An 11,464-nucleotide genomic window follows, 5' to 3' on the forward strand; every position below is an offset into this window, starting at 1 on the left:
GGGGGGGCCTGCGGGGTCGCCGAGCGCAGCAGCAGCAGCAGCAGCAGCAGCAGCAGCAGCAGCAGCGCTGCTGCGGGAAGGCGGAGAAAGACAAGCCAGTGTTGCTGAAATTGTTTGTCCTTTGAATTCTTTTGCTGCTCCTTTTCTCGGATCTTTTACGGAAATTATTCTCCCCGACTTGGGCAGCGAGTTCGCAGCAGACGCAGAGGCAAGCAGCAGCAGCAGCAGCAGCAGCAGCAGCAGCAGCAGCAGCTGCAGCAGGTGCTGCTGCTGTAGGTCGGGTAGCTTTAGCAGCTGGAGGTGCAGCAGCAGCAACAGCGGCAGCAGTAGTAGCGCTATAGCAGCAACTGTAGCAGTAGCAGCAGCAGCTGCAGCAGCAGCAGCAGTAGCAGCAGCAGCAGCAGCAGCAGCTGCAGCAGCAGCAGCAGCAGCAGCAGCAGCAGCAGCAGCAGCGGTAGTAGTGCGATGTCTCTTTTTCAGCTTCTTCGTCTCTTTTCTTCTCATCTCTTAATTGCTTATCTTTCTTTTCATTTATTTTTAATTATTTATTTTAATTATTATTTTAATTATTTATTTTAATTATTTATTTTAATTATTTATTTTTAATTATTTATTTTAATCATTATTTTAATTATTTATTTGTTTTTCACCATTTATCATTTCTTCTTTTTCTCCGTTTCTTTAATTCCTCTTTTTCTCGTTTTTCTTCAATTCCCAATTTACCAATTAATTAAAAACTAATTAATTAATTAATTTATTATTTATTTATTTATTTATTATTTATTTATTATTTATTATTTATTTATTTATTTATTTATTTATTTATTTATTTATTTATTTATTTTTTATTTTCAGGAAACACTTTCAAGTCCCCGAAGTCCCCCCCAGTGTCCTCTTATCCCTCCAAATCTTCGCGCCTTTGAAGACTTCCTCATGGCCTCCCTAAACCCTCAACTCTAGGGTTTAGGGTTTAGGGTTTAGGGTTTAGGGTTTAGGGTTTAGGGTTTAGGGTTTGGGGGCGGGGGCAGGGCTGCGGTCGCGGAGGAGCGCGAGGAATTGGGCTTTAGGGGTTTGCCCTTGACCTAGAAATAGAACTGCAGCAGCAGCAGCAGCAGCAGCAGCAGCAACAGCTGCAGCAGCAGCAGCAGCAGCAGCAAAAGCAGCGAATAGAAATGAAACAGCAGCAGCTGCAGCAGCAGCATCGCCTACATATAGAGCAGCAGCATCTGCAGCAGCAGCGGCACCGGCAGCGTCTAGAAACAAAACAGCAGCAGCAGCTGCAGCAGCAGCAGCTGCTGCTGCTGCAGAAGCAGCTGCAGCAGCAGCAGCAGCTGCTGCTGCAGAAGCAGCTGCAGCAGCAGCAGCAGCTGCTGCTGCAGAAGCAGCAAAGGCTGCAGCAGCAACAGCAGCAGCGCGCAAAGCTGCAAAGGAATAGTATTTATTATGCATTTAAATGGCATTTATAGCATTATTAAAATATTATTATTTATAATAATTATTCTTTTATTTATTTTAAATTTTAATTTATAAAATTTATTTATTATTCACTCAGTGAAAGAAACTGCTGCTGAGGGAACCTGTGCTGTACGTACACTTCAGCAGCACTCATTTATTATTTATTTATTTATTTTTTTAAATTAATAAATAAATAAATTATTTATTTATTTGTTTGTTTATTTATTTTATTTATTTATTTATTTAAAACTTTGATTTAATTATTTCTTTGTTTTTCATTTTTCTCTCATTTGTCTCCTGCTAAGGACAAAAGAGCACCAGGAGGGTTTAGGGTTTAGGGTTTAGGGTTTAGGGTTTAGGGTTTACGGTGGAGATCTTCCTCCCTGCAGGGCAGCTATGCCAACTAGTGTTTAGATCCCAGGGTTTAGGGTTTCAGAGCTTAGCTTTTTAGGGTTTAGGGTTTACACTTTTAGGGTTTAGGGTTTACACTTTTATGGTTTAGGGTTTACACTTTTAGGGTTTAGGGTTTAGGGTTTAGCGTTTAGATTTTAGGGTGTAGGGTTTAGGGTTTACGGTGGAGATCTTCCTCCCTGTGGGGCAGCTATGCTAATTAGTGTTTAGATCCCAGGGTTTAGGGTTTAAGAGCATAGGGTTTTCAGGGTTTAGGGTTTACACTTCTAGGGTTTAGGGTTTAGGGTTTAGGGTTTAGGGTTTAGGGGGGGAATGCAGAATCTGTAGCTCAATAAATCTGGAGTATTTCCAAACAACAAAAGACATAAAACAAAATTAAATTTAAAATAAAGAAATAATAAATAAATAGAATTAAAAAATAAGAAAAACGAAGGGCCCCAGGGGGCCCCCCTGAGGGTCCTCCTGGGGGCCCCCGGGGGCCCCCAGGGGCCCCCAAGTGACCCTGGGGCCCCCAGGGGCCCCCCGGGGGCCCCTGGAGTGCCTTATAAAGAGAGTTACTGATTTTATTATTAAAAAATAATGATTTAGTTTAAAAAGGGATTTATTGTTTTGAAATATGCAAACATAATTATTAGGGGGCCCCACAGCTGCGCGCTAGCAGCAGCAGCAGCAGCAGCAGCAGCAGCAGCAACTGCAGCAGCAGCAGCAGCAGCAGTATATGCCGCCTGGGGCCCGCTTCCTAGGGGCCCCTGTGTCTCCAGCTCTGGGGGGGCCCCCCAGCAGCGCCAGGGCCTCAGCAGCAGCCCTTGGGGGGCCCCCCTCTGCTGCTGCAGCGGGGGGCCCCCCTGTGTCTCCTTTAGCAGCAAAAGTTTCCTTAGGGGCCCCCCATGGCTCTTTTCGAGGCCTAGGGGGGCCCCCCAATAGGGGCCCCCCCCGAGGGGGGGCCCCCCAGGGTCCTGGGGGCCCCTTAGGGGCCCCTAAGGGGGCCCCCAAACCCAACGAAGACCCAACAAGGGGGGCCCCCACAGCGCCACGCCTTTTATTAGGGGCCCCCCAGGGGCCCCCCACCAGGAATGGCTGGGGGGCCCCCCAAGGGGCCCCCCAAGGGGCCCCCCAAGGGGCCCCCCAAGGGGCCCCCCAAGGGGCCCCCCAAGGGGCCCCCCAAGGGGCCCCTCAAAGGGCCCCCCAGGGGGGCCCCCAAGGGGCCCCCCACGAGGCCCCTGGCACCGCCCTTGTGGGGGGCCCCACGGGGCCCCTTCCTTTCTTCTGGAGGCAGCGGCGAGGGGGGCCCCCTGGGGGGCCCCTCCGGGGGCCCCCCTTGGGGGCCCCTCGGGGGGCCCCAGGTCAAGTCGCCTTAGGGGGGCCCCCCGAGGGTACTATTGGGGCCCCCCCTAGGGGGCCCCCAGGGCACTCTCCAGGGGATTTGGTATTTGATGTTATGTCAGCTGTTGCTGCACTGAGGGCAGAAGTCTCCGGCCCTTTAGGGGGCCCCCCTGGGGGCCCCCCTGGGGGCCCCCCTGGGGGCCCCCCTGGGGGCCCCTCTGGGGGCCCCCCTGGGGGCCCCCCTGGGGGCCCCCCTGGGAGCTCCCCTGGGAGCTCCTTCGGAGGCCCCCCAGGGGGGCCCTCTGGGGGCCCCCCAGAGGGCCCCTGCGGGGCCCCCCCTGGGGGCCCCCAGGGGGGGCCCCCGGGGGGCCCCCCAGGGGGCCCCCTTGGGGGGCCCTCTGGGGGCCCCCCAAGGACCATTTATAGGGAATTAAATGTGCTGCTGACTGCTGCTGTCAGCAGGGCCCCAAGTGTGTCAGTTTTGAATTTGCTGCTGTGGAGGTTTAGGGCTTTTGTGACTCCCGCAAATGCTGCTGCTGCGCTGCACAGGCTGGTGCTGCTGCTGCAGCAGCAGCAGCAGCAGCAGGGCGAGCAGCTGCTGCAGCAGCAGGCCACCCTCGATAACCCTGTGCTGCAGCAGCAGCTGCTGCTGCTGCTGCGCAAGGGCCTCAGCAAACTCTCTGGGAGGCACTTGCCTGTGGCAGCAGCAGCCCTGGCCTCTCTCTGCAGGCTCAGGCAGCAGCAGCAGCAGCAGCTGCAGCAGCAGCAGCAGCAGCTGCAGCAGCAGCAGCAGCTGCTGCTGCCGCAGCAGCTAGGTGGTAATGTACTTGATGCGCCGGCGGTCATCCTGGAGGCCGTCTTGACGGCTGGGCTGCGCTTGCAGCAGCAGCAACACCTGCTGCAGCAGCAAAACCTGCAGCAGCAGCAACACCTGCAGCAGCAGCAGCAGCAGCAACAGCAGCAACAACAGCAGCAACAGCAACAACAACAGCAGCAACAGAGGGCACTCCTGAGCCCCATGGGATGCAGCAGTCTCGCATGGGCAGTAACAGTCCTGAACCAGCTGCAACAGCAGCAACAGCAACCGCAGCAGCAGCAACAGCAGCAACAGCAGCAGCAGCAGCAGCAGCAGCAGCAGCAGCAGCAGCAGCAGCAGCAGCTGCACAGTCTGCTGCGTGGGCTACGGCGGCGTCTATTAGAATGCCAAGGCGATCTGGATGGACCCTACTGGGGTGTACATGCACCTCAGCAGCAGCAGCAGCAGCAGCAGCAGCAGCAGCAGCAGCAGCAGCAGCAGCAGCAGCAAATTTTACAGCCAAAACACATCTGCACCGTCTTGTGGGCAACAGCCAAGGCAAATGCCTGGAATCCCCCCCAGGGGCCCCCCCAAGTACCCACTTGGGGGCCCCCAGGGGGTTCCTTCTGGGACCAACCTGAGGGGCCCCCTTGGATGGGGCCCCAGGGGCCCCCTGACGAGGAGAGTGCTGTTTTGCTTGAGGCTTTTTTCAGCATATTGGAGCAGCAGCAGCAGCAGCAGCAGCAGCAGCAGCAGCAGCAGCAGCGGCAGCAGCAGCGGCGGCGGCAGCAGCAGCAGCAGCCTGTGGACGAGTCTTCCATGCGCTTGCTGGCAGAAACGTTTTCGCGCTTACCTTTGAAGCCCCACAGATACCCAAAGGCCCCCTCAGGGGGCCCCCCTGGGGGCCCCCCTGGGGGCCCCCCTGGGGGCCCCCCTGGGGGCCCCCCTGGGGGCCCCCCTGGGGGCCCCCCTGGGGGCCCCTCTGGGGGGCCCCCTGTGTTGAGTTGGCGGCTGCTGGGCCTTTTTGTGTCTCTGTCTTTAAAGAGACTGCAGCAGGGGGGCCCCCAAGAGATAAATCGTTTGCTGCTTTCTTGTGAGGCCCTCAGGCAACGCCTCAAGAGCTCTTTGGGCCCCCCAGGGGGCCCCCCGGGGGGCCCCCCAGGGGGCCCCCCTGGGGGCCCCTTTAGGGGCCCCCCAGTAGGGGCCCCTGGAGGGGCCCCTACTGGGGCCCCGCAGCAAGTTTATGACGGGGGCCCCCAAAGGAGTGCAGGCCAGGGGGCCCCCCTGCACCTCGAGGGGGGCCCCCAGGGGGCCCCCCGAGAACCCGTTGCTGCTTATTCAAAAGGAAAGGGTCCCAAAAATGAACCCTTTTCTCATTTTGGGGCCCCTCTGGGGGCCCCCAAGGGGCCCCCCGCTGGTTTGTGTTTAGCAGCAAATAAAGAAGCTGAGGAGGGAAAGACTGAGGCCTTGCTGCAGCAGCTTTACGAAGCAGCAAACAAAAAGCTTGCTGCTGCTGCTGCTGCTGCTGCTGCTGCTGCTGCTGCGGGTGGAGAAGCGTCTATGGGTAACGATGCAGCAGCAGCAGCAGCAGCAGCAAAGAAGACAGGCTCAGCAGCAGCAGCAGCAGCAGCAGCAGCAGCAGCTTCCTGGGCTGCTGGGGGCGCCTCTCTATGGGGGCTAGTTGAGGTTGCTGCTGCTCTTGCTGCAGCAGCAGCACTGCAGCAGCAAACTGCTGCAGCAGTGGCTGCTGCTTTGTGCAACAGCGGAAAGTTGCTGCTGCGGGGGGCCCCCCAACCAGCTCTGCTAGGGGGCCCCCCAGCAGCAGCGGGGGGCCCCCCAGCAGCAGCAGGGGGCCCCCCAGCAGCAGAAAAGGGTCACCCAGGAGCAGCAGGGGGGCCAGCAGCAACAGCAGCAGCAGCAGCAGCAGCAGCAGCAGGGGGCCCCTGGGAGGCCCAGCGTCTAAACCTGTGTCTGTGTTTCTGCTCATTCCTATCCGCTGCAGCAAAAATGCAGCAACAGCAGCAGCAGCAGCAGCAGCAACAGCAGCAGCAGGTGTTTGTTGACTGCGCAGGCATACTGCTGCAGCTGGTGGAGGGGCCCCCCCCACTCTCCCTGCTGCAGGGGGGCCCCCCGGGGGGCCCCCCGGGGGGCCCCCTGCCTGCCCTTAGCAGCGCAGCGGCAGCTGCTGGGGGCCCTCAGGGGTTTAGGAGTTTCTGTGCCGCAGCTGCTGCAGCAGCTAGATGCAGCAGCAGCAAGTGGGGCCCGGCAGCAGCTGCTGCTGCTGCACCCAGTGCCCCCAGGGGGGGCCCCCCGGGGCCCCCCAGAGGGTCCAGGGGGGCCCCCAAAAGCGGGCAGAAGGCCTTGGGGGCCCTGGGGGCCCTGGGGGGCCCCCAAAGAGGGTTTGGGGGCCCCCCAGGGGCCCCCCAATTTCTTGGATTTAGAAGAGGGTTGGAAAGCTGCTGCCTTTGCTGCTGCTGCCTTTTCCAAACTGGGAGAGCCTTGCCCTCACTTAACTGCAGCAATCATCGAAGCCCTGCAGCAGCAGCAGCAGCAGCAGCAGCAGCAGCAACAGCACCTGCAGCAGCAGCAGCAACAGCACCTGCAGCAATTCCCGCAGCAGCAGCAGCAGTCCTTCCCGCAGCAGCAGCAGCGGCAGCGGCAGCACTTCCAGCCGCAGCCGCAGCAGCAGCAGCAGCCGCACTTCCAGCCGCTGCAGCAGCAGCAGCAGCAGCAGCAGCAGCAGCAGCAGCAGCAGCAGCAGCAGAACATTTGCTGCTGCTCAGATTCTTGTGTCTCCTTTTCTTTTCCTTTTTCTGTCTCCATCGCCACTCAACTTCTTTGGGCCCTCGCCATCCAATTTGCAATCCAATCCGAGGGGCCCCCAAAACCCTTTGGGGGGCCCCCCAGGGGGGCCCCTGCGTTTGGGGGGCCCCCCAGGGGGGCCCCTGCGTTTGGGGGGCCCCCCAGGGGGGCCCCTGCCTTTGGGGGCCCCCCCAGGGGGGCCCCTACCTTTGGGGGGCCCCCTGCGTTTGGGGGCCCCCCTGGCTTTGGGGGCCCCCGTACTTCGGGGGGCCCCCTATCCTCTGGGGGCCCCCCTAGCTTTGGGGGCCCCCCTACTTGGGGGGGCCCCCTAGCCTCTGGGGGCCCCCCTGGCTTAGGGGGCCCCCCTGGCTTTGGGGGCCCCCCTGGCTGCGGAGGGTCTGCTGCTAGTGGGGGTCCCCCAGCGGGTTTGGGGGGCCCCCCAGAGCCGGGGGGCCCCCCAGGGCCTGGGGGCCCCCCTGCAGCACTTTGTGTTGGCATTTTATCCACTTTAGTTTTGCTGCTGCACTCTTTGCCTTTTCAGCTGCCTTTTCTCGAGGCTGCTCAGGCAAGGCAGGGGGCCCTAGCCCTTGAAGCAGCAGCAGCAGCAGCAGCAGCAGCAGCAGCAGCAGCAGCAGCAGAAGCAGCAGCAGCAGGGTCACCTGGGGGCCCTGGGGCCAACACCCCCGTAGGGGCCCCAGGGCCTCCTGGGGCCCCTGGGGGTCTGAGGGCCCCCTGGGGGCCCCGTGAGGTCTTGGGGGCCCCTGGGGGGCCCCCCTGGGGGCCCCCCGAGGGTATGGGGGCCCCCAGGGGGCCCCCCGAGGGTCTGGGGGCCCCCAGGGGCCCCCCAGTAACGCCGGGGCCCCCCTGCGGGGCCCCCTGGGGGCCCCCCGAAGGTATAGGGGCCCCCTGGGGGCCCCCCGAAGGTCTGGGGGCCCCCAGAGGGCCCCCCGAGGGTCTGGGGGCCCCCAGGGGCCCCCCAATACCATTTTCTTTTCTCGGATTTGATATTAAAGGGGCCCTACAATGTCTTAGACCTAAATTGGATTTTTGGGAAGAAATTATTCGCAGGGGGGCCCCCCGAGGGTCTGGGGGCCCCCAGGGGGGCCCCCCAAGGGGGCCCCCTGTCGAGTCCGCCCTTCAGCGAGAAGTGAGAACCAGTGCTGCTGCTGTTTGTGCTGCTGCTGCTGCTGCTGCTGCTGCTGTAGTTGCTGCTGCTGCTGCTGCTGCTATCGATTGTGCTGCTGTGTCTGCTGCATCTGCTTCCTTACCGCTATTTTCGTTCCTTCGTTTTGTCTCTTTCCCGCCGCCGCTGCTGCTGCTGCTGCTGCTGCTGCTGCTGCTGCTGCTGCTGCTGCTGCTTGTCGCAGGTAGCTGCTGCTTTGCGCAGCATTCCGTTTGTGTCTCCTTCTTTTGCTGCTGGCTTCCCGCTGCTGCTGCTGTCTCCTTTTTTGGCCCTAGATGGTGGGGCCCCACACCTCAAGTTGCTGCTGGAGGTGGACGGGCCCACCCACTTCGTCACTGTTGTCTATTCTGCTGCTGCTGCTGCTGCTGCTGCTGCTGCTGCACCTACAGCAGCAGCAGCAGCAGCAGCAGCAGGCACACCCTCAGCAGCAGCCGCAGGAGCAGCAGCAGCAAACGCAGCCTCGTGCCCGTCGCCACCGCCTTCTTCCCCCCTCCTACTACAGCAGCAGCAGCAGCAGCAACAGCAGCAGCAGCAGCAGCAGCAGCAGCAGCAGCAGCAGCAGCAGCAGCAGCAGCAGCAGCAGCAGCAGCAGCGTTTAGACGGCCCCTCTCGCTTCAAGGGTTTTGTGGTGGGCCACTTCGGGTGGGCCCTTTTGAGGGTTTCTTTTAAAGACTTTCGGGGGGCCCCCCAAAAGGGGGCCCTTCTCAGGCAGCAGCTGCAGGCCCTAGGCTTCCCCCACAAACCCTAAACCCTAAACCCTAAACCCTAAACCCTAATTTCGGGCGAGAACTTGCGGCCTAGGGTTTAGGGTTTAGGGTTTAGGGTTTAGGGTCTGCTTGCAGACTCCATTTTGCTCTCCACTCTTTTAATCGAGCAAAGCTGTCTTTTTTCTCTCCTTGCTGCTGCTGCGGCTAACGCTGCTGCTGCCGGTGCTGCTGCTGCTGCTTTTGCTGCTGCTGCTGCTGCTTTTGCTGCTGCTGCTGCTGCTGCTGAGCGTGTAAAGGAAAGCCCCACAGGAGTCCCAGCAGCAAATTGCAGCTGGCTTTGCGGCCCACTGACTAGCAGTGACTAGCTGCAGCTAGCTGTAGCTAGCCATGGCTAGCTGTAGCTAGCCATGGCTAGCTGTAGCTAGCTGTAGCTAGCCATGGCTAACTGTGGCTAGCTGTAGCTAGCCATGGCTAGCTGTGGCTAGCCGTAGCTAGCTACGGCCGGCCGTGGCTAGAAGTAGCTAGCTACAGCTAGCTGCAGCTAGCTACGGTTAGCTACAGCTAGCTATGGCTAGCTATGGCTAGCTATGGCTAGCTATGGCTATCTATGGCTAGCTATGGCCAGATATAGCTAGCTGTGGCTAGCTGCAATCAGCTCTTGCTAGCTGCGGCTAGCTGCAGATAGCTCCAGCTAGCTGTGGGAAGCTGCTGCTAGCTGTGGCTAGCTGTGGCTAGCTGTGGCTAGCTGTGGCTAGCTGTGGCTAGCTGCCTCTCGGGGCCCCCTGCAGGCCCCAGGGGGCCTCCTGTCTTTGGGGCCCCCTGTGGGGCCCCACTGCAATTGGGGGGCCCCCAATAGGCTAAATCTGCAGTGCAGCAGTAGCAGCAGCAGCAGCAGCAGCAGCAGCAGCAGCAGCAGCAGCAGCAGCAGTAGCAGCAGCAGCAGCAGCAGCAGCATGCATTAAATATCTAGCTTCTCCAAAACAATTCTTTTTAATTTTATTTTTAATATTCAAAACAATTCCAATAATCCCAAACTGTGCTGCTTCTGCTGCACCGCGCAGGGGGCCCCTGGGGGCCCTGCGGGGCCCCTGTGGGGCCCCCAAGGGGCCCCAGGGGTCATCTTCCTGCGCAATTTGGGCAATTAAAGGTTTAATTGGAATTAATTTGAATAAAATTAATTAAATAAAATCAATTAAGTCCAAATTATTCTTCTTTTGACCCTTTTTTGGTCCTTGGGGGCCCCATTTGCTTCCCCTCAAGGGGCCCCCTGCAGCGCGAGCCGTCTGTACACCCCAACGCCCAATGCTCTCCAAAAAAGGGCACAAAAAACAAACCCTGGGGGCCCTTGGGGGGCCCCCCAAGGGGGCCCCTAGGGAAGCCCCCAAGGGGGCCCCCCAGGGGGCCCCCAAGGGGGCCCCCAAGGGGGCCCCCAAGGGGGCCCCCCAGGGGCCCCGCATAGTTGTTTGCCTTGGAACGTATGAAGGGGGCGTTTTGGGGTATGAGATAAAGCTTGAGGCTTTGAAGCAGCAGCAGCAGCAGCAGCAGCAGCAGCAGCAGCAGCAGCTGCAGCAGCAGCTACTGCAGCTGCCGCCTGGCGTTCGTCGGATATTTGCTGTAAATGCGCATCGTGTGGGTCTGCCACTTTTTAAACTTCAGATCTGGGGTTTAGGGTTTAGGGTTTAGGGTTTGGCGCTGAGGGTTTAGGGTTTAGGGTTTGGGGTTTAGGGTCTACTGCTTAGGGTTTAGGGTTTGGGGTTTAGGGTTTGCTTTGCAGGGCTCGGTCTCTGCCTTGTGCTTCTCATCTTCAACTTTGATCTCTGCGGGCTCTGATGAAACCCTCAAGTAGGCCTCAGGGTTTAGGGTTTAGGGTTTAGGGTTTAGGTTTTAGGGTTTAGGGTTTAGGGTTTAGGGTTTAGGGTTTGAGCGCCGCGCCGCAGCAGCGCAAAACGAAGCCCCCGAGCCGCAGCAGCCTCCCTCCTCTTTATTATTAATTAATTAATTAATTAATTAATTAATTAATTAATTATTTATTTATTTATTTATTTATTTATTTATTTATTTATTTATTTATTTATTTATTTATTTATTTATTTATATTCTTTTATTAGGTTTTTCGACTTGGGGGAGATGCAGCAGCAGGGGAGTTTGCTGCTGCCGCACTTGGGGTGTATAGCCAGCTGCTGCGCAGTTGAGGGATTTCTTTGTTTTTGTTTATCTCAAAAAAAAGAAATAAATATAATTAAAGGTCCCAACTGGGAGTTTTTGAAGAAGATCCAGCTGCAGCAGCCCCGCAGCAGCAGCAGCAGCAGCAGCAGCAGCAGCAGCAGCAGCAGCAGCAGCAGCAGCAGCAGCGGGGGGGGTCGCGCGGTGGCAGCAGCAGCAAACCCTTGTTTTCAGCTGTCTGTACACCCCAGCCGCAAAGTTTGTCTTTCCGTCTGCGGCTCTTCTTCTCTCATTTTAATTAATTTGATGAAATGTTCTTTAGAAGCTGTTTTCCACTTCCCCGACAGTAAACCCTAAACCCTAAACCCCACAATTCTTTAAGGGTTTGGATTTAGGGTTTAGGGTTTAGGGTTTAGGGTTTAGGGTTTAGGGTTTGCGTGCAGGCATTGTGGGGGTGAGTTGGTCTCCCTGCGGGTTTTATTTTGTGGTTTTGTTTTCTTCTTTTTTGTTAATTAAATTTTTAAATGAAGAAAAAGAAATCAAAAAAGAAATCAAATCTGTCAAGCAGCAGCAAAATGAACACAGAAGCAGCAGCAAATGTAAGCAGCAGCAGCAGCAGCAGCA

General features: G+C 57.7%; 3 protein-coding genes across 3 annotated transcripts in view; 2 read left to right on the forward strand and 1 right to left on the reverse strand.

Moving 5' to 3' along the window:
* Positions 1 to 1,466, forward strand: part of ENH_00080130 (hypothetical protein) — a gene marked incomplete at both ends in the record, with an annotated part of 3,798 nt that extends 2,332 nt beyond the window's left edge. The window contains one exon of the mRNA XM_013577782.1: positions 1,087 to 1,466. Coding sequence (XP_013433236.1) covers positions 1,087 to 1,466 — 380 coding nt within the window. The remainder of the gene's footprint in view (positions 1 to 1,086) is intronic.
* Positions 1,467 to 3,210: 1,744 nt separating this feature from the next.
* Positions 3,211 to 3,609, reverse strand: ENH_00080140 (hypothetical protein, conserved; the record flags this gene model as incomplete). The annotated part of the gene is made up of 1 exon (XM_013577783.1): positions 3,211 to 3,609. The coding sequence occupies one exon, from the start codon at positions 3,607 to 3,609 to the stop codon at positions 3,211 to 3,213; it is 399 nt and encodes a 132-aa protein (XP_013433237.1).
* Positions 3,610 to 9,979: 6,370 nt separating this feature from the next.
* Positions 9,980 to 10,507, forward strand: ENH_00080150 (hypothetical protein; the record flags this gene model as incomplete). Its single annotated transcript, XM_013577784.1, has 2 exons — positions 9,980 to 10,310; positions 10,452 to 10,507. The coding sequence occupies 2 exons, from the start codon at positions 9,980 to 9,982 to the stop codon at positions 10,505 to 10,507; spliced, it is 387 nt and encodes a 128-aa protein (XP_013433238.1).
* Between the last annotated feature and the right edge of the window lie 957 nt (positions 10,508 to 11,464).

The sequence above is a fragment of the Eimeria necatrix genome, genomic scaffold (genome assembly GCF_000499385.1).
Source record: "Eimeria necatrix Houghton genomic scaffold, Enh_scaff866, whole genome shotgun sequence".
Lineage (NCBI taxonomy): Eukaryota > Apicomplexa > Conoidasida > Eucoccidiorida > Eimeriidae > Eimeria > Eimeria necatrix.